The 26676-nt window shown below is 36.9% G+C and overlaps 1 protein-coding gene across 5 annotated transcripts in view; it reads right to left on the minus strand.

Annotated features, from left to right (window-relative positions):
* The window catches only part of RAPGEF6 (Rap guanine nucleotide exchange factor 6), a 201739-nt gene that overhangs the window by 143946 nt on the left and 31117 nt on the right, over positions 1–26676 (minus strand). For all 5 annotated transcript variants that reach the window (XM_077768585.1, XM_077768584.1, XM_077768583.1 and 2 more), the window contains one exon: positions 2801–2870. In XM_077768585.1, the coding sequence (XP_077624711.1) occupies positions 2801–2870 (70 nt within the window). The remainder of the gene's footprint in view (positions 1–2800; positions 2871–26676) is intronic.

The raw sequence follows: 26676 nt of genomic DNA on the forward strand, positions 1-26676 counted from the left end.
GTTCATCATATCAGGACTAGTATGTTATCAGCTGGTGCCCATACTGATGGTGGCAGCAATGATTTTCCTTAGAGTCGTATCCTCCATGTTACCCCATTAGAAATTTGGTAATTTTCCCCATCATAAATTTGTGGCGGTATGTTCAGAGTATGTAAATATTGTTTTCTCAAATATTATCCCCCAAGTCTTAGAATTCTTTAATCATTTTCTAAAATCATTCTTTCTGTATTAGTTCACATTGAATTATCAGGAAGAACTTCTCCTTCATTCAGTCATCGTAGCTGAAGAACTTAAAATTCTTATATTATACATAGTGGTAACACTAATTACTATGACTTTTTATGTGGATTCTCAAAATGTCCCAGATTTGGCCAACAGGAGTCCTTTTAATCTGGCTCCTCTGTCTTTTGCCAGGTCCCTATAATTCTCTGAGTACTTCCTTGCTTTTAGGGTGGATAATTAAAATATTTTATATTCTGATGTAGAGGTAAATTATAAAGATTATACATTTAAAAAATCTCAACTTGTACACTTAGAATAAAAGTATCTGTGCACATTAATAGTCTAGCTAGCAACACTGAATTCTGTCTCCAATGTTATCATCATGGAATTCTTACCAGACTGTGTTAAGTAAATACAATGACAATAGAAATCAAGTTAGTCGCTGGTAGAAAGAGAAGGTACAAATAAGCCAAGAGGAAAGGCCAGAATAAACTTCTAGGTATTAAACACATATAGAAAGACAGATATGAGTACACCTAAGTGTGTGGGTATACATACACTCACAGATATATTTTCTAACTCTGTTCACTGAGAGGTCCTATAAGCAAAGAGGCACTTGGAACAATGCAAACAACCTGCCTTTAAATACTATCCTCCACTAAAAGCAAGCAGATCTCCTTACAGAAAAGGCTAACTTCAGACCTGGAGAGGAAAAAAGCTTTCCCTTTAACTTAAGGGGAAAGTTAATTTAATAATTAATCAGTGATTACTTTCTACATAATTACTAACTTAACACAGTGAACTAAGTACTTAAAAATAGCTGAGATAAATTTACCCAAGGGATACAGAAATGCTGATGCATAGGAGCACATGGACCCCAATGTTCATAGCAGCACTCTCCACAATAGCTAAAACATGGAAAGAGCCTAAGTGTCCATCAACAGATGAATAGATCAAGAAGACGTGGTTTATCTATACCATGGAATACTACATGGCAATGAGAAACCATGAAATCTGGCCATGTGTAGCAACATGGATGGACCTTGAGGGTGTTATGCTGAGAGAAATAAGTCAGGCAGAGAAGGACAAATATCATATGTTTGCACACATAGGTGGATTAGGAGGAACTAAACAGAGGACCATGGGGGAGAAGAAGGGGAAAAATAGTGGGGGAGAGGGAGAGAGGCAAACCATGAGAGACTCTTGAATGCTGACAAAAACTGAGGACTGATGGATGTGGGGGGGGAGGGGGGGATGGGCATGGAGGAGGACACTTGTGGGGATGAGCACTGAGTGTTATGTGGAAACTAATTTGACAATAAACTATTTGTAAAAAAAAAAAATAGCTGAGATAGTAAGTTTTATGTTGTATATTTTAACACAATAAAACAAAACAAAAAAAAAAAAACAATACAAATGAGAACACTGCAGTAAAAAGCACAATTCTTTCCTGATAAAGTAAAAGAAATACAAAATACGTCCAATGACAAATCAATGAGAAAACCAGTACCGTCTGAGGCAGTTTTCTGGCCATGTCCCTCAATCCATTTATTAAAAACAGAAAGTTCTGAGGCCTTACTAGATACGCTGTACATACCAACACTTAAACATAATACACAGTCCAAGCCTTGAACAAATTTCAATTCAACATTCAGTGAATACCTAATATGCAGGCAGCACTCTGCAATCCTAACAAAGACACAAACTAATTATGACCTAATCTTTGCCTTTTAGGAGCTAAAGAATGAAATTTAGTACAGTGAATGCATGATAATTTAGGTGATCCAGTATGGGGAAGAGAAAACAAAACTATTTGAAGATTTGCATGACAATAGCACCATGAAATGGTGAAGTGGTTTAGTTTTGTGCACTGACAATAAAATGCTTCATTAAGAATGCAACCTTACTTCTCATTAGTTTAAAATCAAATTAGATGACAGGATCATCTACGTGAGATGCTAGTAAGACAATGAGTCCATTCAGCATAAACTGTTTTCTAGTAAGGTCATCTCAGAACAAGGTAAAACAAAGCTGTGTTCTTGGTTCTTTTAATGGTAAAAAAAAGTTAGATTTTCTAAAGTTACATCAACTACCCAGATTTCTTAGTAAAAAGGATTATTCCTTAAGTATACTCTTTAAGTAAAAATATGAAGATGTAAACCATTTCTTACTTGCTTATAATTATGTGTCTCTTTATCTCTTTCCCTCAAGTCCAGGAAACAGAATATGGATGGTAAAAGATTATGAACTAAATTCAACAGGAAAAGAGGAAACATTTGAAAAATCAGGGTGCCTTTATTTAAAATTTCTGGTAAAAGTAGTAAAACAAATCACCAAATTTGGAAATGTTACATGTAACTGTATCATTTTCCAAATTCTCTTGAGGATCAGAAAAAACTTAAAGTAGATAAAAACATATCAAATTTGGAAATATAAAGGTTTGATGCTACTTCATATTTTAAAAGCCATAGTAATGGAACCTCCTTGAGTATTTAAAAGCTTACTACATTTAAAGTTGAAACTGAAGCATAATAAAAAAAGAAAAAAAAAACAAATCAGCATTCTTTAGAGTTCTTACCACAATCATTTCTGAAGGCTCTAATACAAGACAATCACATCCTCTTTTTCCTCCAAACTGCTTACCAAAACTATAAAAACAAAGAAACAATTTCTTTAGCAAAGATTACAGATAAAATATATCATATAGGAAATTAAAAAAACAAGCCCCCCAAAACCCTAGATTTTAACCAAGAAATGGTAATCCTATCACATATATTAATAAGATTTTCTTAAAAACACACGAAATCACCTTTCTTCTTGTGTACTCATTTAAGCAATCTCAACAGAATTCTCTGTAAAAATTCTTTTAAGGTATCTGTCTTCATCTAGTCTCTAAAACTAATTATAAAAGATACTTGCCTAGTCTTAAGTTGTGATTTTGGTATAATGTTAAAGTGAAAACACCTAATAAAAAAAGAAACCACAACTATAGAGTATTTTATGAAAATAAATTATTATAATATTTTGGGAGCAGAAATAAACAAAAGATATAAAGAACTTAAAAAATATACCCACATTTAAATATATAAATAAATGCAGTAAGATAAAGAGGTGATTTATTTTTCAAAAATAGTATTGGGAGCCCATAGCTAGTTCTTTCAAAACTAAAACTGAATTAGTTTTCAAAGAAAATCTATTTCTAGGGGCGCCTGGGTGGCTTAGTCGGTTAAGCGTCTGACTNCTATTTCTACATTCTTCAACTTGGGAGAATGTACATTCTACATTCTCAGCAAATAAAAAAGAAAAGCATTCATAAAGGAAAACCAATGTTTTCATTTGAAAAGAAGAGGAACGGAATTTTTTAAAAGGTGGGGAAGGGTTAATAGGGTAAAATAGTTGTTAATTATCTAAGAGACACAATATTAACATACCTAATATGCAAATCACAAAGATAATTAAAAAAACAAACTAAAATTTTGCACCAATGACAACTAAATACCATGGCCAATTATAAAATACCTAAAATATTACTCCAAATTAACTAAATTAAAAAAATAATTCTAATCACGCAAAATATAAAATATCAAAAAGTAAACTTAATAAAGAAAGACAGAAGTCTTTTATAAAACACTATGCAATTTGATAGACTGGAAACAAAGATTGAATAAAGAAAGTGACCTACCATGTACTTTTTTGATAAAGTTCAGCATGACAAAAATGTTAATTCTCCACACAAAGTTATATACAAATAATCATTCATAACAAAATCCTAAAGTGCCTCCTTAGTGCACAGTAGGTAGCACATCAATCCTGCAACAAAATCTTAATGTCTAATATATTACTTCTGAACATAAAAATCACTTTCTTTTCTTAAGCAGTATAACTCTGTATTTTTTGTTTTTCTCCAAAACATCACCTAATCATCTAATGAATAAAACAATTAGAAGTAAATTTGTGAAAGTTTGCTTTCATTGAAGATAGAGAAAGAGGAACTGGATTTATTCTCCCACCTAAAGAAAAACTAGAACATCAGACAAAATATATAAAATAACAATTTCAAGACACTGGAAAACAGAAAGGACAGGTCTATGAGCCCTAAAAGAAGAAATAAAAAAACTTCATTTACATACATGCCCTAGATCAGATTTAGATTTCCTTCTCTATGTCTAGTATGTTCAAAAATTTTTTTCATCAGGGGGCGCCTGAGTGTCTCAGTCAGCTGAGTGTCCAACTCTTGATTTCTGGCTCAGGTCATTAGCCTTGCATCAAACTCTGTGCTGACAGTACAGAGCCTGCTTAGAATTTTCTCTCACACTATGCCCCTCACTCACTGGAGATCTCTTTCTCTCTCCAAAATAAATAAACTTAAAAAAAATTATCATAAAACAGTTTTTTTCCAAATGTTTTTCTGTTTACTGAAAGGATATGGTTTTTGTCCATTATCTTACTAACAAAGTATACTATATTAATTGATTTGTGGATGCTAAATCTTCTTGCATTCCCAAAATAAACCCACTTACTCAGTTTTTAATACTTTAGTAATATATTCCTGGATTTGGTTTGCTATTACCTTGTTACGGATTTCTGCATGTATGTTCATGAGAGGTAACAATGTATAGTTTTCTTTTGTGATGTCTTTCACTGGTGTGTCAGGTTAACACTAGACTCACAAAATAGGTTGGAAGAGTTCCCTCTTCCCCTATATTCCAAAAGAATTTGCACAGGATAATTAACACTGCTTCCTTAAATACTTGAAAACACTGAGCACTAAAGCCATTTGAGCCTAGGCTCTTCTTTGTGGGCATAAGTGTAATTAGCAATTTCTTTACTTCTTATAAATATATTCAAAGTTTCTCTTACACTCTATGGTAATGGATGCCTTTGTAAGATTTGCCCAATTTGGTATCAACTGGCTCATAAAATTTTCTACTACTTTTAATTTCCAGAGGACAGTAACATCTCTTCTTTCAAGCCTGATTTTGGTAATTTGTGTTTTCTGTTTTTAAAATCAGTGAATCCTGGGGCGCCTGGGTGGCTTAGTCAGTTAAGCATCTGACTTTCGCTTAGGTCATGATCTCGCGGTTCATGGGTTCGAGCCCCGTGTCGGGCTCTGTGCTGACTGCCAGCTCAGAGCCTGGAGCCTATTTCAGAGTCTGTATCTCCCTCTCTCTCTGACCCTCCCCTGCTTACACTGTCTCTCTCTCTCTCCTAGAAATAAAAAAAAACAAAAACAAAAAAACTTAAAATCAGTGAATCCCAAAGCTTATCAATTTTGTTGACCTTTTCAAAGAACCAACTTTTCAGTTCACTGATTTTCTCTATTGTTTCTCTGGTTTTTATAACATTGAATGCCACCCAAACTTTACCTGCTTCAAGTTTACTTTGCTATCCTTAAGACAATTTTTCTTCTCTCATGAAGGTGCCCTCAATTTAGTATTGTCAATTTCCCTCTAAGATGCTTTAGGTTACTCTCAATATTTGACATGTGTTCATTTTCATTCGTTTCAAAACAGTTTCTAATTTCCGTAGTCAACTATTCCTTGACCTATGGGTCATTTATAAATGTGGTGTTTAAATTCCCATATTTCTTTCTGGAATTGATTTATAATTTAATTCCAACAGACTCAGAGAACAAACTCTGAATTATTTCACCCTTTTAAAATTTACTAAGACTTGTTTGATAGCCTAGAATATGCTCTATCCTAGAGAATGATCTATGAGCCTTAAAAACAACAATGTATCAAAGTGGTAATTGTACTTCTCAAGCTATTTAGCTTTACTAATTTTTCAATCTCATGGTTCTACTGATTACAGTTTTGAATCTCCATCTGGAAGAGCTGAATTTCTAATGATCTTTTCAATTCTGTCAGTTTTTACTTCTTTTATTTTAGGGCTCTACCAGAAAACATATACAGGGTAAAAAGTTTTATGTTCCTAATATATTCATCCTTTAGCACTATGAAAATTTGCTCTTAGTCTCTAGTAATATTTTGGGTTTTATAGTTTATTTTGATTGATACTGCTAGAACCCCTCCAGTTCTCTTATGAATATAAATTGCCTAGTATATCCTTTTCCATCTTTTTACTTTAAATTTATTTGTGCTCTGAACCTAAAGCATATTATTGGATCTTGGATTACCAAAGAATTTGATAATCTGTCTTTTGACTGGAGTGCCTAGACCATAATTATGTAATGAAACTACTGACCTGGTTTTATTTCCCTTTTTTTTTTTTATTTTTTAAATTTGTTTCTGAGAGAGAGACAGTGTGAGCAGGGGAGGGTCAGAGAGAGAAGGAGACACAGAATCCGAAACAGGCTCCAGGCTCTGAGCTAGCTGTCAGCACAGGGCCCGACACAGGGCTCGAACCCACGAACTGTGAGATTATGACCAGAGCCGAAGTCAGACGCTCAACCGACTGGGCAACCCAGGTGCCCCTTCCCTACTTATTTTGTAAATGCCTCATCTTTTTTGTGCCTCTGCTTCTACATTACTGCCATCATTTCTATTTAACAAGTGTTTTCAGTGTACCATTTTAATTCCTGTGATGATTTTTAAATGCTCTTTTTGTTGTTAAATTTTTAATAGTTCCTCTAGGGATTACAATATGCATCGTCAACAAGACAAGGCTGTCCATTCTCACCATTACCAACCAACAATGTACTGGAGATTATAGCCAGTATAGTAACACAAGGGGGGAAAAATTAAAGACATAGAGAATGAGTATAAACAAATAAACGTCTTTACCAGAGAAGACTCATCCTGACTGCAGCAAAGTCTACGGACCTATAAACTTTCTGAAAAAACTTACAGTGTATCAAGATCACACGATATAATATCAACATGTAAAAACCAACTAACAATGGTTCTATGTACTAGTAATGAATTAAGCATGAAATTGAGCAAACAATGACATTCAAAACAGGATCAAAAAGAAAAATATTTGGGAACACTTTAACAAAAATGTAAGATTTACACACTGAAAAATATAAAATATAACTGGGAGAAATGAAAGATGTAGTAAACAGAAGTAGAAATAATCTATGTCCATAGATTGGATAATTCTATGTTGTTATGATTACAAGTGTCGCCAAGTTTGTTTGGAACAAAGACTTCCAGTTTGTGCTCTGGCATGTAAGAATCTTGGAAATTGCTATCTGGGGGCGCCTGGGTGGCTTAGTCGGTTAAGCGTCCGACTTTCGCTTGGGTCATGATCTCGCGGTTCGTGGGTTCGAGCCCCGCGTCAGGCTCTGTGCTGACAGCCAGCTCAGAGCCTGGAGCCTGTTTCAGTCTGTGACTCCCTCTCTCTCTGACCCTCCCCTGCTCATGCTGTCTCTACCTCTCTCCTAGAAATAAATAAAACATTAAAAAAAAAAAAAAAAAATTAAAAAAAAAAAGTTAATAAATAACCAACTTTTTCTTAGCCCTCTAAGAGAAGTGAGATAATTGAGGAAACTGCTGCCCCCAAACTGAAGGGAATGACAGACAGGTATAGAAAATTACAACTTAGAATAGCAATCTCTGCAGGAACTAGGGTCAGGGTAAGAAAAACCAAACTATAATTGATGAACTGCTGGAAGCTCACTGTGGACAATTAAATACTTTAGGGAAAGAGTTAATTGAAGGAGCCTTGACAATTGAGTTTTACCTCATTGATCTCTATCAGGGCTTCACAGTAAATAAAAGAGCCCCTTGTACTTCTGGCAGGGGGTGGGGGGAAAGGAACATTTTGAAACATCCTACAGTGTTCTGTGCTTCACAAGCCTAACTGACCTTTAGAAAGGAAAATACTCAACCTTCCATATAGAGAAAGGGAAATGCCCAACTCCAGCTCACTCTAGCAATTCTGACCCACTTCAAGGGTATGGTGAGGAGGGGGGAGAAATGGAGAAATACATGGAAAGTTCAAAATTCAGAGGTAATGGCTCATCAAAAGACTGAGATTTTATCATAGGACTATTAAATGCATCCCCTCCTCGCACATCTTGTCAGTATATTACTAAAAGCCTGTTTATAGCAATTCCTTTTACCCAGTACATCATGTCTGGCTATCAAGAAAAAATGACAAAGCATACTAGGAGACAAATGACACGGATGAAAAAGATCAAGCATCAGAACCAGACTCCGATATGGCTGGGATATATAGTAAGAATTATACACCACAAGCTAGCAGGATTTAACTCAAGTATACAAGGATAGTTCAATATTCAAAAATCAATTAATATAATCCTTCACATCAACAGGCTAAAGAAAAACTACATAATTATAACAAAAGATACAGAAAAGCATTTGACAAAATCCAAAACCCATTCATGATAAAAGTTCAGTAAAAAGGAGTAAAAGGGAACCCCCTCAACTTGTTAAAGACTATTTTAAAGAAAACTAATAGCTAATAACCACTAAGATCAGAAACTTAAGGAGGTCCCTTCTCAACCACTGCTTTTCAAGATCATAGTGTGTTTACCTAGCTAACATAGTAAGAAAAGGAAACAAAAGTGTAAGATTGAGAAGGAAAAGATAAAAGCATCCTGTTCACAAATAACATGTTTATCTATGTATAAAATCTGGGGTGGAGGAGAAAGACCAAAAATATTTCTGGAATAAGTGATTACAGCAAGGTGGCAGGGTACAAGTTTAATATACAAAAGTCAATTACTTTCCTACATACTTTCAATGAAGTGGAAATTGATGTTAAAAACACAATGCCGTTTCCATTAGCATCCTTCCAAAAAATGAAATTCTATGGTAAAAATCTACCAGAATAATGTGTAAAATCTATCTGATGAAAATTACAAAACTCTGATCAATAAAAGTGAAGAACTAAATAGGGCACCTAGGTGGCTCAGTCAGTTTAGTGCCCGACTCCTGACTTCGGCTCAAATCATGATCTCTTGGTTCCTCAAGCTCCACATCAAGCTCTGCACTGACAGTGGGGAGCCTGCATGGAATTCTTTCTCTCTTTCGTTCTCTCTCTCTGCTCCTCCTATGTTTTCATTCTCTCTCTCTCAAAATAAACAAATAAACATTAATTTTTTAAGTATTAAACTAAATAAATGAAGAGTGATTCCATGTTCATGGATAAGAAGAAACACTATTGTCAAGATGTCATTACTTCCCATCTTATATTCAGTACAATTCCAATTAAAATCTTACCAGGTTATTTGCAAATACTGTACTGAAAAAAGAAAAAATTCTAAAGTACATGTGGACAGGCAAAAGACCAAGAATAGCAAATGCAACACTGAAAATTTTTGAAAAAATTAGACAAGTAATCTTTAAAAATTTTTTTTAATATTTTATTTATTTCTGAGAGAGAGAGTGTGTGTGAGCAGGGGAGGGTCAGAGAGAGAGGGAGATACAGAATCCGAAGCAGACTCCAGGCTCTGAGCTAGCTGTCAGCGCAAAGCCCGACATGGTGCTCGAACTCACGAACCTGAGCTGAAGTCGGACGCTTAACCGACTGAGCCACCCAGGAGCCCCTCAAAATTTTTATCTTCTGACAAATGGCTAGACAAAATGTGGTATCTTTCTAGATGAAATACAATTTAGTAATTAAAAAAAATAAGCATGTTACAAGTGATATGTGTTCATTATGCGAGAATCTCAAAAACATGCTAACTCATAGCAGCCAAAAACAAAAGACTACTTGGTTAAGTATCTGCAAAAAGTATACAGTGACAGAAAGCAGATCAGATTAACTGCAAAAGAGCATGAGGTAACTTTTTCAGGCAATGGAAGTCATCTGTAACTATGATGTACCAATGTATACTTTTACTACAAATTATTCAGCTGTGAACTTAAGATGGATGAATTTTATGGTATGCAAATTATACTCCAATAAAGCTTTTTAAAGAAAACTGTCTAAAAAAACAGAAGAAAAGCTTTATAAACTTGGGAGTAGGCAAGGATTAATCAGAACACATATCTACTACAAATAAAAGGGGGGAAAATCATCCTTGGGGTTTTGTAACACTTAAAGTCGTCACCACTGAAAAATGCAAAGACAACAAAAAGTCCAGGAAAAATATATTCAAAAGACTATCTCAGTTAATTTTTATGCATGATATATAAGTAACTCATATAAATCAAAAATAAAAACACAACCCCTCAAGAACTGAACCAATTTTTTATAAAAGAAGGTATGTGGATGGTTAATAACTATATGCAAAAATGCTATTATTAGTTATCACAGAAATGCATATTAATGCCTCAGTGAGATCCATTACATACACAGCACAATAGCTAAAATTAAAGACTAACCATTTCAAGCAATGAAAAGGATAATGAGTAATGGATGTTTTCACAAATTGGTGGTGGCAATATAAACTGTACAGCAGTCAAGAAAACATTTGGCAGTACTTTTAAGAAGTTAAACATGACTACCATACAACTTAGCCACTGAATTCTAGGTATTTACTCCAAGAAAAAAAAAACATATTCATACAAATACTTGTACAGAAATATTCACAGATGATTTTTTATACCAAAAATTTGCAAAAAAAAACGTTAATGTCTTTCAACAGTAGAAAGTATAAACACATAGTGGTATATTCATACAATGAGATACTACTGAGCAGTTGCATAAAATGAATTATTGATATACAGAGTACCATGAAGGAACCTCCAAAACATTATACTAAGTGAAATATTTTAAATACAAAAAGCTGGACAACTTATTGTTTCATTACAATGAGTGGTAAATGTGAGGTATCTGGGTGGATCAGTTGGTCAAGGGTCTGATTTCAGCTCAGGTCATAATCTCATGGTTTATGAGTTCAAGCCGTGCCCTGGGCAGAATGGAGCCTGCTTCCTATCTTCTGTCTGCCTCCCTGGCCCTGCCCCACTCACTTATGGACAAGCATGCTCTCTCTCTCAAAAATATAAACAAGCATTTTAAAAAAATGGTAAATGTAATCTCTATACTAGAAAGCAGAACAGAGGTTGCCTGATGATGAGAGTACAATAAAGTATAGATTATAAACTGACAACTAGACAAATGGCATCTACAAAAAATTTTATCTATAAATATACTTGGTGAAAAACTGAATGCTTCTACCATCCCATCCACAAATACCCTTCTATGCAGAACAAGTAAATAATGTCCGTTCTCAGCACATCTCTTCAACATTGTACTATAATTTCTTCCCAGTGCAATACGACAGGAAAATAGAAGGGGCATTTAAATTAGGGAGGAAAAAGGAAACTGTCTATTCACCGATCAGTAGACAAGAGATGAAAAATCCTAAAGAATCTGTAAGACAGCTATTAGAACTAACATGAAATTTAGTAAGGCTACAAGATATAAAATCACACACACAATACCTCAACAATGAAAATTACAAAATACCACCGAGAAAAGTACAAAACACTGTTGGAAAAAATTAAAGACCTAAACAGAGTGACGCACCTTGTTAATGGTTTAAAAGAATCAACTGTTAAAAAGACAATACTACCCAAAACGGTCTACAGATTCAGTGCAGTTCCAATCAAAACCTCAGGCGTTGAGGGGCAGGCAAAAAGCTTATCAGAAAGAATAGTCAGTCCGAAAGTTCTTTACAGACAGGGAGCACTTGACAATGAATGCCCCAGGCTTTTTTTTTTTTTTTAATTAAAAAACTTATTTTGAAATTCATGTGAAACTGCAAAGAACCTATAATGACCAAAACAATTTGACAAAGTTGGAAGGACCCATACATTTTGTAATTTACTGTAAAGCTAGAGTCATGAAGATAATGTAGCAAAGGTACCACATAAAAAGATCAATCAATCAATGAAAAAAGCAAAAAGCTGGGAAACAAACCCACATGGTCAATTAAATTTCAACAAAGATGCAAAGTTAATTCAAAGAAAGGGCAGTTTTGTCAACAACGGGTGCTAGAGCAATTGAATATATAGAGGTAGGACATCAGATCTACATAACACACCATGTAAAAAACTAACTATAGATAACAGACAAATCTATCATAGCATAATCTGAAACTATAAAACTTCCAGAAGAAATTATAAAAAAAATTACATATAATCAAAGATTTCCTGCCTACACAACAAAACTATATAGCTCATTAAAGAAAAAAACCTGAGAAATCAAGCTTCGTCAAAATGAAGTTCTTCTCTCTGAAAAACCAACAACCCAGAGAGTGGAAGGAAATATGTGTCTGGCACATACCTGTTAAAGGACTTGTGAAAAGCATAAGGAACTTGTGTAACTAAAAATAAGAAATCTTAACTCTACCCACACCTCCCAAATGGGCAAACGATTCAAAGAGACACTTCACAAAAGGTATTTAACTGACAAATAAGTTCATGAAAAGAGGCTCACCACCATTAGTCTTTAGGGAAACCCAATTTATTATTTTTTAAAATACTTTATTGTCAAGTCGGTTTCCATATAACACCCAGTGCTCATCCCCACAAGTGCCCTCCTCTATGCCCATCACTCCCTTACCCCTCCCCTCCACCACCCTCAGCCCTCAGTTTGTTCTCAGTATTCAAGAGTCTCTCATGGTTTGCCTCCCTCCCTCTCCCCAACTATTTTTTCCCCTTCCCCTCCCCCATGGTCCTCTATGAAGTTTCTCCTGTTCCACTTATAAGTGAAAACATATGGTATACGTCCTTCTCTGCCTGACTTAATTTGCTCAGCATAACACCCTCAAGTTCCATACACATTGCTACACATGGCCAGATTCCATTCTTTCTCATTGCCATGTAGTATTCCATTGTATCGATGAACCACATCTTCTTGATCCATTCATCCGTTGATGGACACTTAGGCTCTTTTCATGCTTTGGCTATGGTTGAGAGTGCTGCTATGAACATTGGGGTACATGTGCCCCTATGCATCAGCACTCCTGTATCCCTTGGGTAAATTCCTAGCAGTGCTATTGCTGGGTCATAGGGAAGTTCTAGTGTTAATTTTTTGAGGAACCTCCACACTGTTTTTCAGAGGGGCTGCAACAGTTTCCATTCCCGCCAACAGTGTAGGAGGGTGTCCGTTTCTCCACATCATTGCCAGCATCTAGAGTCCTCTGATTTGCTCATTTTTGCCGATGACCGACATAAGGTGGTATCTCAGTGTGGTTTTGATTTTTATTTCCCTGATGAGGAAGGATGCTGAGCATCATTTCATGTGTCTGTTGGCCATCTGGATGTCCTCTTTGGAGAAGTGTCTGTTCATGTCTTCTGCCCATTTCTTCACTGGATTGCTTGTTTTTCGGGTGTGGAGTTTGGTGAGTTCCTTATAGATTTTGGATACTAGCCCTTTATCTGATACGTCATTTGCAACTATCTTTTCCCATTCTGTCAGTTGCCTATTAGTTTTATGGATTGTTTCCTTTGCTGTGCAGAAGCTTTTTATCTTGATGAGGTCCCAAGAGTTCATTTTTGTTCTTGATTCCCTTGCCTTTAGGGATGTGTCAAGTAAGAAACTGCTGTGGCTAAGGTCAAGGAGGTTGTTTCCTTCTTTCTCCTCTAGTAGGGAAACCCAAATTTAAACTACCATCAGATACTATCACATACCCATGAAGACATATAACTTAAAAAGACTGACCTCAACAAGTGTTCATGAGGAGGTGATAAAGGCATTCTCATATATTGCCAGTGGGAATGAAAAATGGCACAACTGTGGAAGAGTATGGCACTTTAGGAGGTTAAGCATTCCTCTACCTCATTATCTAGCCATTCCAAAACATATACATATACACCCAAAATAAATAAAAGTACATGTACACATGTAGAATTATAATCCATTCTCTTCCTAGGCATTTATTCAAAAGATAGGAAATTGTATGTCCACATAAAGATTTGTACACAAATGCTGATAGCACCACAAGTCAAAAATAATCAAAAACAGGAAACCACCCAAATGTCTATCAGCAGTTGAACTGCAAAGAGTGATCTATATAAGAGAATAGTGAAATAAAAAGGAGTGAAATACATGAATGATGAATGGATAAAGAAAATGTGGTATAAAAGGAAACTGTGCAATGTCATGGATGAATATGGATGAACACTAAGGGCACTATGCTGAATGAAATAAACCACAGAGAGCACAAAAAGACAAACACTATATGGTGTCACATGGAGAGGCCCAAAACTTTTTTTTAAAAAAAACTGATCTCAGCAACAAAATGGTGGTTGCCAGGTGCTCAGGGGAAAAGGAATTACGGTGATGAAGTTCAAAAGGAACAAATTTTCAGATGCAACAAGAGTGACTTCTGGTGATCTAATGTACAGTACAGTGATTTAAAGAAAAAAGAAATGAAATACTGATACTTATTAAAACATGGATAAATATAAAAGTAATTTTAATGAGTGTGAAAAGCTGGACAACGGTATATATTTTATGTTTCACTTAATATAAAATTCTAGAAAATGTAACCTATAGTGAGCAAAAAACAAAAAAACAAATAATCCCTGGGAACCAAGGGAGGGAGCAAGGAAGGATGAAAAGAAAAAGTTTACAAAGGGGCTTGAGCAATTTGTGTGTGTGTGTGTGTTTGGGTGCGGGGGGGGGGTGATGGATATGTTCATTTGCTTTCCTAGAGTGCTGGTTTTACAGGGGTATATATATGCCAAAACTTATCAGACAGTCTATTTTAAATATGCGCAGTTTAGTCTACAATTATACCTTAATAAAGTTGTTTTAAAAATGAAGCAAATAAAAATGCAAGCCACAAAATGAGATACAATGTGTGCAAAACCCATCACCTTGTAACATGAATGTATTAAAGATTTCTACAAAATAATAAAGATAAACAGCTCAGCTTTAAAACGGCAAAAAAAAATTTAATAGGCACTTCACAAAAGAATATAGAGGAAGCCACAACCAGTACGCACCAGAAAAAGTTCTCAGTATCACTAAGCAGGAAAATTAAAATTAAAACCACTTCACAGGGACTACAATAGCTAAACTGAAAGACTGACAATCCCATGTTGGTAACTATGTAGAAAAAGAAACAGAACTCTTATACACTGCTAGTGGAAGTTTAAAATGGTACAACTGCTATGGAATGCAGTATAGCAGTTTCTCATAAATAATTTCTCTATTAAACTTCAAGACATTGGGGTGCCTGGGTGGCTCAGTTGGTTGAGTGTTCGACTTCGGCTCAGGTCATGATCTCACAGTTCGTGGGCTCAAGCCGCGCATCGGACTCGATGCTGACAGCCAGCTCAGAGCATGGAGCCTGCTTCGGATTCTGTATCTCCCTCTCTCTCTGACCCTCCCGTGCTCTCTCTCTCTCTCTCAGAAAATAAAAATGAAAAAAACAAAAACAAAAACAAAAAAAAAAACCCTTCAAGACACATTATAAAGCTACAGTAATTATAACAGTTGTGGTATTCAAGCAGGTATGAACAAAATAGGACGCAAGAGACTAGAAGCCCAGAAAGAGGCACATTTGTGGTTATTTGTTTATAATAAAAATATATATGGCAATCAACAAGAATGGGAAAAGGATATCTAAGAATCCATTTGGAAAACCATGCAACATTATCATACTCAAAAATTCACTCTGTGTAGGGTACCTGGGTGGCTCAGTTAAGCATCCAACTCTTGATTTTATTTCAGGTTATGATCTCATGGTTCCTGGGATCAAGCCAGCATCAGGCACCACACTGACAGTGTGGATGGAGCCTGCTGGGGATTCTCTTTCTTTGACCCTTCTCTGGTCACACTCTCTCAAAATAAACAAACATTAAAAAAAAAATACATCCTAAATAGATTATAAACCTCAATATGGAAAGAAAACAAGAAAAGTTCTAGAACATAATAAAGGAAAATATCTTCCTGACTGCAGGTACCATAAATATTTCTTAAACAAAGATGACAAAAAGAAAAATATTGAAGTGAACTCTCTATTACAGTTAAGAACTTTCATTCATCCAAATACACTGCTAAGAGAATGAACAATACAAGACACAGGGAAAAGATTTTGCAACAAAAATAACCAAGCAAAGATGCTTATTCAGGATACAGAGAGAACTTCCACATCTCAGGAACAAAAGATACTGCATTACAAAAATGGGCAATGGAGGAGGGCACTCGTGGCGATGAGCACTGAGTGTTATGTGGACACTAATGTGACAATAAACTATTTGTAAAAAAAAAAAAAAAAAGAAAAAAGAAAAAAAGAAAAATGGGCAATGGACCTAAAGATGTGCTTGGAAAAAAAGATTATTCAATTAAAAAGGTACTCATTAGTAATCAGTAACATACAAATCAGAACTATAATGAAGTATATAAATTCAACAGATTAACTGAAAGTCAGCAAGCAAAAAAAAGAAAGAAATAAAAAGTGTGGCAATACTAAATGTTGGTGAGGCTGTGGAACAACACAAAATTTCATACAATGTTGGTGAGTGTGTAAATCCCACTTTGGGATATAATTTGTAATCAACAATATGTGAATGTTGTTGATATAAATATAGGCACATCCTATGAGCCATCAATTCTCTGGTAGGTGTACCCTCCATAAATTCATGCCCATGTGCATCTAATGTACAAGACTGTTCAAAACTGCTTTACTTGTAAAGCCCTCAACTATACAGACAACGTAATGCTAATAAATAAAAATGAATTAACTCTAACTACTTGGATATATCTCATAAACAACAATGGCCCAAAGAAACCATACACAAAAGAATACTGTAGGATTACATCAATATCAAGTTCAAAGGTAAACAAAACCAACTACAGTCTTAACGTATACATATCATCAGGCTAAAACTAGACAGATATTTAAGACTAATTAAAACTTGAAAAAAATAGTACCTTTGGGTGGTGAGGGGACAAGGAAAGTTGATTTGAGAAGACTGTAGGCTGCTTCTAGGTTGCTGACAATGTTCAAATTCTTATTCTGGGTAGTAACCAGGCAAGTGTTCAAGAAGTTATAGTACCTCCCTGATATGCACATTTAGGTTATCTGTACTTTCCCCATATATTTCATAATAAAAGACTTAAAACCATTGAACAATATTCCTATTGGGTCAGAAAGAGGGTAATAAAAAGAATTTCTTGAAGATGGAGGAGAAGTAGGGAACTCCGTACATTTCACTGGCCATCTTTCAAACCGAGAAGGCCTGAAACCATAGGACACTGAACCGCAGGAGTTTGGGAGAAAAAGAGACAGAGTCCGCTAAGAAAACAACCTCATAGCCGCATGAGTCCAAACTGGGGAAGACAAAAAAGGCCAGGACCCAGAGGAAACACAGACGGAGGGGAGGGAGCCCCCTTTGCGTGGAGCCTGGTGAGTCGAAGAGAAAAAAAAGAGTGGCTGAAAGTGCTCATAGAACTGTCCCTGGAGAAGAGTAAAACCTCAGCTCAGGAGGAAGAGTGATCCTGATTCCAGCTGTGGTGCTGACTTTGGGCTGGGTGCCCGGGTCCCAGGAGGCGACAGGAGAAACTGCTCCCCTGCTCTCCTGCCCAATCCAGCAGGGAAGTGAGCCCAGTTTGAAACTGCTCCCCTGCTCTCCCAGCTCAATTCCCAGCTATGAAGGACCTGGCCTGTAGTTTCTGTTTTGGGCAGTACCAATAAAGTGCATTTACTAAGATATGGAAACAAGGTGTGGCTTAGAACATAGAACACAGCCCACCTGGGCTACGCCCAAGACACAGGGTGATTGGACACAAAAGAATAATTTGCAAAGCTTGGTTCCAGAAGGGACTGAGGGGCTGCCATTTTTCTCCCCATAACCACCAGGGCAGGGCTGGAGGGACACAGCTGAGGCTAAGACCTGCCTACACCAAACCACGCCCAATCCCCCCTACAGCGCTTTNATCAATTCTTTCTATTCAGACATATTTTCCCTTGTCTCATTCGTTACCCCTCCCCTCTGCTGGACTGGGCACTCAGGTCATTGGTTTGATTAAACAGTCACATTTAATCCACTCTTTTTTTAATTTTTTTTTTAACATTTATTTATTATTGAGACAGAGAGAAGGCACGAGCTGGAGAGGGGCACAGAGAGAGGGAGACACAGAACTTGAAACAGGCTCCAGGCTCTGAGCTGTCAGCACAGAGGATATGGGTCTTCAACCCATGGACGGCAAGATCATGACCTTAGCCAAAGTCGGAGGCTTAACCGACTGAGCTACCTAGGCGCCCCAAAATCCATTCTCTAGATGTATATTCTATACCTCCACTACTACCTTTCTCTTTCTCTTTCTCTCTCTGGAGTGGTCAGACTAAATAGTTTCTCTGAGTAACATTATCTTTATTTCTTTCTCCTCGCCTCCTACCATATTCTCCTCTTTCTCTCTCTCTGAATTAACCCTCTTAGTCTCTCTGCCTGGTCACTGTCTAATTTTATTTTCTTTCCACCCTGTAATTTCTCTCTTTGTATATGACCTTCCATCAGCACTGCATACACTCTGCTCTTTATCTGTAGCTAGGAATTGTGGTATTGTGCTTTTAGAGGGTCATTTGTCTTTGGGGTTTTTTTCTTCTTTCTTCTTTTTCTTTCCTTTTTATTTTTCCCTTTTGGCTTGCTCGTTTCTTGGATTTGTCTCTGCATTTGCGTACCTTTGTTCCCTGTGTGCTTCTCTATTTTCTTTTCCAGGGCTACCTCAAGAAAAAAGCCAAAGTACACACGGTGGAGAGTCCCAAAAATCACCACAAGTAGGGAAATAAAATAACCAAAGTCTCAACAAGACAGACCAAGAGACATAATTCAAAGAACACGTTCTGAATGGACAAGCCCTGGACAGTCAATGAGCCTTCTTTAATATAGCAGTACTCGCAGGTGCAGAATGCATAACAAGCTTTTAAAACTAACAACAGATAGAAAGCTAGCCAAAATGATGAAATGGAAGAACTCTCCTCTAAACAAAGTCCAGGAAGAAATGACAGTTAAAGAACTGCTCAAAACAGATATAAGCAACATAAAGGAACAAGAATTCAGACAGTCATAAAATTAATATTGCTGGTCTTGAAAAAGGCATGGAGCGGGCGCCTAAGTGGCTCAGTTGGTTAAGCGTACGACTTCGGTTCAGGTCATCATCTCGCAGTTTGTGGGTTAGAGCCCTGCATCAGGTGCTGTGCTTACAGCCAGCTCAGAGCCTGGAGCCTGTCTCTGGATTCTGTGACTCCCTCTCTGACCCTCCCCTTCTCATGCTGTCTCTCTCTCAAAAACAAAATATTAAAAAATTAAAAAAAAAAAAAGAAAAAGGCATGGAAAACATCAGAGAAACTATTGTTGCAAAGACTATGGAGCTTAAAAATAGGTGTGATGAATTAAAAAATGCTATAAATGAGGTGCATAATAAAATGGAGGCAGCCAATGCACAGATAGAAGAGGCAGAGAGGACAATAGGTAACTTAGAAGACACAATTATAGAAAAAGAGGAAGCTGAGAATAAGAGAGATAAACTGATCCAGGAACACAAAAGGAGAGTTCAAGAGAGTGATACAATCAAACAGAACAATATCCCTATCACAGCAATTCCAGAAGAGGAAGAGAGAGGGAAAGGAGCTGAAGGAGTCCTTGAACATATTACAGCTGAGAATTTCCCCAATCTGGAGAGGACACAGACACTAAAATCCAAGAGGCACAGAGAAATCCCCTCAGACATAACTTAAATCAATTTTCTGCAAAACATTTCATAGTGAAACTAGCAAAATATAAGGACAAAGAGAGACTTCTGAAAACAGCTAGGAATAAAAGGGCCCTAACATACACAGGAAGACCTATCAGCGTAGTTACAGACCCATCTACTGAAACTTGGCAGGCCAGAAAGGAATGGCAGGAAATCTTCAATGTGATGAACAGAATAAATATGCAGCCAAGAATCCTCTATCCAGCAAGCCTGTCATTCAGAATAAAAGGAGAGATAAAAGTCTTCCCAAATAAACAAAAATTGAAAGAATCTGTCACCACTAAACCAGCCCAACAAGAAATCCTGAGGGGGACTCTATGAGGGAAATGCTGCAAGGAACGCCAAGGTACCAGAGACACCACCACAAGCATGAATCACACAAAGAGCACAATGACTCTGAACCCATATTTTTATGGGTCTACAAGACCGATATGCTGTCTACAAGAGACTCATTTTACACCTGAAGACACCTTCAGATTGAAAAGTAGGAGAATGGAGAAATATCTACCATGCTACTGGAAGTCAAAAGAAAGCTGGAGTACCTATACTTATATCAGACAAACTGGACTTTAAAGTAAAGACAGTAACAAGGGATGAAGGAGGGCATTATATAATAATTACAAGGTCTACCCATCAGGAAGAACTAACAATTATAAATATCTACTCACCAAATATGGAACCACCCAAACACATAAAACAATCACAAACAAAAACAATCTTCTGGATAAGAATGTGCTAATAGCAGGGGACTTTCACTCCTCTTACAGCAATGGATAGGTCAACCAGACAGAAAACCACTAAACAAACAATGCACTTGAATGACACATTGGACCAGAAGGATCTGACAGAAATATTTAGAACTCTACATCCTGAGGCCATGGAATTCATTATCTTCTCAAGTGCGCATGGCACATTCTCCCAGATAGATCACATACTAGGACATAAAGCAGCCCTCAATAAATNAACCACCCAAACACATAAAACAATCACAAACAAAAACAATCTTCTGGATAAGAATGTGCTAATAGCAGGGGACTTTCACTCCTCTTACAGCAATGGATAGGTCAACCAGACAGAAAACCACTAAACAAACAATGCACTTGAATGACACATTGGACCAGAAGGATCTGACAGAAATATTTAGAACTCTACATCCTGAGGCCATGGAATTCATTATCTTCTCAAGTGCGCATGGCACATTCTCCCAGATAGATCACATACTAGGACATAAAGCAGCCCTCAATAAATATGAAAGAATTGAGATCACACCATGCACACTTTCAGATCACAATGCTATGAAACTTGAAATCAATTACAGGAAAAAGTCTGGAAAACCTCCAAAAACATGGAGGTTAAAAAACACTCTACTAAAGAACGGATGGCCCAATCAGGCATTAGAGAAGAAATTAAAAAAATATGGAAACAAATGAAAATGAAAATACAACAATCCAAATTCTATGGGATGCGGCAAAGGCAGTCCTAAGAGGAAAGTACACTGCACTCCAGGCCTATTTCAAGAAATTAGAAAAGCACAAGTACAAAATCTAACAGTGCACCTAATAGAACTAGAAGAAGAGCAACAAGAGCATCCCAAACCCAGCAGAAGAAGAGTAATAATAAAAATCAGGGCAGAAATAAACAAAATTGAATCCAAAAAAAGAGTTGGTTTTTGAAAAAATAAACAAAATTGACAAACCTCTAGCCAGACTTCTCAAAAAGGAGAGAACATCCAAAAAGAAAATCATGAATGAAAATGGATTTATTACAAATAACCCCTCAGAAAAACAAGCAATCATCAGGGAATACTATGAAAAATTACATGCCAACAAACTGGGCAACTTAGAAGAAATGGAAAAATTCCTAAACATACACCCACTACCAAATTCACAGAGGAAGAGATAGAAAATCTGAACAGACCCGTAACTAGTGAAGAAACTGAATCAGTTATCAAAATTCTCCCAACAAATAAGAGCCCTGGGCCAGATGGCTTCCCTGGGGATTTCTACCGGACATTTAAAACTGAGTTAATACCCATTCTTCTCAAGCTATTCCAAAAAATAGAAATCGAAGAAAAATTTCTGGACTCATTCTACAAAGCCAGCGTCACTTTGATTCCCAAGCCAGACAGAGACCCAGCAAAAAAGGAGAACTACAGGCCAATATCCTTGATGAGCATGGATGCAAAATCCCTCAACAGGAGACTTGCAAATCGAATTCAACAGCACATAAAAAGAACATTATCCACCAAGATCAAGTGGGATTCAATCCTGGGTTACAGGGCTGGTTCAATATTTGCAAAACAATCAATGTGATCACATTAACCAAAGAAAAGATAGAAACCATATGATCCTGTGGATAGATGCAGAAAAAGCATTTGACAAAATACAGCATCCTTTCTTAATAAAGACCCTCGAGAAAATAGGGATAGAAGGAACCTACTTAAACATCATAAAAGCCATCTATGAAAAGCCCTCAGCTAACATCATCTTCAATGGGGAAAAACTGAGAGCTTTCCCCCTAAGGTCAGGAACATGACAGGGATGTCCACTCTCACCACTGTTGTTTCACATAGTGCTGGAAGTCCTAGCATAAGTCATCAGACAACAAAAGGAAATTAAAGGCATGAGAACTGGCAAAGAAGTCAAACTTTCACTTTTCGCAGACAACTTGATACTCTACATAGAAAACCCAACAGATTCCACCAGAAGCCTACTAGAACTGATCCATGAATTCAGCAGTTGCAGGGTACAAGATCAACGTACAGAAATCAGTTGCATTTTTTATACACCAATAATGAAGCAACAGAAAGAGAAATCAAGAAACTGATCCCATTCACAATTGCACAAAAAACAAAACAAAACAAAACAAAAAACCTAACCAAAGATTTGGGAGATCTGTACGATGAAAACTATAGAAAACTTATGAAGGAAATTGAAGAAGACACAAAGAAATGGAAAAACATTCCATGCTCATGGATAGGAAGAATAAATATAGTTAAGATGTCATTACTACCCAAAGCACTCTACACATTCAATGCAATTCCAATCAAAATTGCACCAGCATACTTCTCAAAACTAGAACAAACTATCCTAAAATTTGTATGGAACCACAAAAGACCCTGAATAGCCAAAGTAATATTGAAGAATAAAACCAAAACGGGAGGTATCACCATCCCAGACTTTAGCCTCTACTACAAAGCTGTCATCATCAAGACAGTATGGTATTGGCACAAAAACAGACACATAGACCCATGGAATAGAATAGAGAACTCAGAATTGGGCCCACAAATGTATGGCCAACTAATCTTTGACAAAGTGGGAAAGAGTATCCAATGGAAAAAAGACAGCCTCTTTAACAGATGGTGCTGGGAAAACGACAGCAACATGCAAAAGAATGAAACTAGATAGTTTTCTCACACCATACACAAAAGTAAACTCACAATGGATAAAGGACCTGAATGTGAGACAGGAAACCATCAAAACCCTAGAGGAGAAAGCAGGCAACAACCTCCTTGACGTCCACCGCAGCAAAATCTTACTTGGCACATCCCCAAAGGCAAGGGAATCAAGAGCAAAAATGAACTCTTCGGACCTCATCAAGATTAAAAGCTTCTGCACAGCAAAGAAAACAATCCATAAAACTAATAGGCAACTGACAGAATGGGAAAAGATAGTTGCAAATGACATATCAGATAAAGGGTGAGTATCCAAAATCTATAAGGAACTCACCAAACTCCACACCCGAGAAATAATCCAGTGAAGAAATGGGCAGAAGACATGAACAGACACTTCTCCAAAGAGGACATCCAGATGGCCAACAGACACATGAAATGATGCTCAGCATCCCTCATCATCAGGGAAACACAAATCAAGACTACACTGAAATACCACCTTATGCCGGTCAGAGTGGCTAAAATGAACAAATATGGAGACTATAGATACTGGCGAGGATGTGGAGAAACGGGCACCCTCCTACACTGTTGGCGGGAATGGAAACTGTTGCAGCCCCTCTGAAAAACAGTGTGGAGGTTCCTCAAAAAATTAACACTAGAACTTCCCTATGACCCAGCAATAGCACTGCTAGGAATTTACCCAAGGAATACAGGAGTGCTACTGCTTAGGGCCACATGTACCCCAATGTTCATAGCAGCACTCTCAACCATAGCCAAATCATGAAAAGAGCCTAAGTGTCCATCAACGGATGAATGGATCAAGAAGATGTGGTTTATCTATACAATGGAATACTACCTGGCAATGAGAAAGAATGAAATCTGGCCAAGTGTAGCAACGTGGATGGAACTCGAGGGTGTTATGCTGAGGGAACTAAGTCAGGCAGAGAAGGACAGATAACATATATTTGCACATAGAGGTGAATTAGGAGGAATTTAACGGAGGACCATGGTGGAGAAGTAGGGGAAGAATAGTTGGGGAGAGGGAGGGAGGCAAACCATGAGAGACTCTTGAATACTGAGAACAAACTGAGGGCTGAGGGTGGGGGAGTGGCAAGGGGCTGATGGGCATGGTGGAGGGCACTTGTGGGGATGACCACTGGGTGCTATATGGAAACCGACTTGACAATATTTTTTAAGAAAAAAAAATAAAAAGAATTTCTTATTCACATATGTACTTATAAACAAACCCAAAAAGATATTAATAAACGTATTTAGTTACCTATGTAAATCAGTTAAACGGTGTGGAGGACACTAAATCTGGGAATAAGAATATTTAAAGTACCACCTGTTCTACTGTTTTCACTTTTGAATAGTACAAATTTACTTGTCAAAAATTTATCTAAAAGTATGTCTTTAGAAAAAATAGTACTATTTATGGTGCTATTTAAAGGTGGTAACTTTACCAACCCAAGACTAGCAACCACCTGAAACATACAGGGACTAAATGTTTGCTGTATGAGTTACTGTCCTAGTGCTGGAGATGTTCTTGACTTCAATGATGGTTCTCTTCTTCTACGTCTAACTAACCCTGCTTATCTGTAGAATCCGTGGCCACAGCTGTCTCCCCAAAAAAGTTTTCTTTGCATGTCAGTGAGGCCCTTTTCAAACAAAAGAGTCATCCCAATCCAAAAAAAATCAGTATTTTGTCTTAATGCTAGTATCATATAAGAGATGACAATACTTATTTGCTCCATAAATTAAGGTTTGAATGAATAAATACATACATTAAATTTTATTTGAAAATCACACACAATAAATCCCTTGCTTCCTTGAGCTACAGATTTTACTGTAGCAACTATAAAGTGAACTGAAGTCCCAAAACTAAATTCATTTCAGAAGACATTTAAATTTCAGACTTACTTAGTTTGTTGTAAATTGTAAATGTGTGTGTGTGTGTGTATATATATATATCCGCTGATCTGAAATACTTAAAAAATTTCCGATGTCCTGCCCTCAGTGAAGTTTCTGAGAGTTCCAGAATTTGGTGCACAAAATATCCCCTCCAAGGTAAAACACAAGTTGCTATCTCTCATACTATCTACCAAAAAAAGAAACAAAGAAAGGAAGAAACGTCACAATGCTTGGTTAGTTTTTTTAATTCTGGAGTGTGCTATTTTGACCTATCTTCAGGGTTACCCACAAGGTGGCAAAAAAAAATTCAAGATGGAGTACAAGCCTTTTTAACACTGCAGTCTTATGAACCAACACATCTAATGGTTCCTATAGGGTTCATGGCAAATATGGATGCTCTACAGAACCTCTCCCAAGCACTAATATGAGAATGACTGTGTAGGTGTCTACAATTTCTGAAACATTTATGCCCTCTTCTGCAAATAACTATTATCCTTTTGAGAAACAAGCTCTGGCTTGCTACTGGGGCTTAGCAGACAGTGAATGACTAATCACAGGACATCAGGTTGACAATGCCGCCTGAACTTCCTATTATAAACTGCATAGTTAGCCACAAGGGGTAGGCAGGGGCAGTAGCAATCTATTATGGAATATAAGAGAATTAATTTACCCAGGAGCAGGTCGGTAGATTTGTCAGTAAAGGGTGCCAGTGCAAGAACAATGTATAGAAAAATTGTCTTTCTGAACAGGGAGGCTTCCTGAAGGGAGAAGTGCACGAGTGGGTGCCTGTGTTAAGGGAAAGGGAGGTTCTATCCCCAGCCTCAGGGCCCAGCCACACCCTAGTAGGGGGAGGGGAAGTTCTCCGGTCAGTCCTGGTCAGCAGTTCCCTTCCTGCCAGCCCTGACCCTATGACTGAGGACCAGGTCTGGCACAAGGCAATCCAGTGAATTCCTCCACTATCTACTGGGCTAATGCTAACACACTTCCAACAAGATCTGAAATCTTGGGGAGAGGGCCCCCCTTTCACATTTGTTCTTTACTTTGGTACTCTCCTATAGCTCCTTTAACCTTCTTAGTGCCTCATCTCTTGAAATAATAATGCTTTAAATTAAACTGTCCATGTTCAAAATACTGTGTGGTTTCTGTCTCCTAATACAGGGAATAATATTTTTAAATTTAGAAAAATAAGCTATACTTTTATGAACTAAAATACTACTATCACTCTTCCTATACAAAGCGGTGTTCATATTCTGTTCATATCATGATTATATCCCAATGCCATTATGCTATAATAAACATTAAGAGAAACCAAAAATTATTTAACACTTAATATATGCTAACATTATTCTAAGTTTATTTGCGTTGATAATTAAAAAAATTTTTTTTCCATTATTAATTCTAACAATCCCCCTACAATGACCTATTACAAATATGTGTCAAATGAATAATGTAGTACATCCTCTACCCAGAACTGTTTATTTTTTAAAATTTTTACTTTTTTAACTAATTTCTACACCCAACATGGGGCTTGAACTCACGACCCTGAGGTCAAGAACTGCATG

This window comes from Crocuta crocuta, unplaced genomic scaffold, assembly GCF_008692635.1.
Source record: "Crocuta crocuta isolate KB4526 unplaced genomic scaffold, BGI_CrCroc_1.0 scaffold64, whole genome shotgun sequence".
Classification (NCBI taxonomy): domain Eukaryota; kingdom Metazoa; phylum Chordata; class Mammalia; order Carnivora; family Hyaenidae; genus Crocuta; species Crocuta crocuta.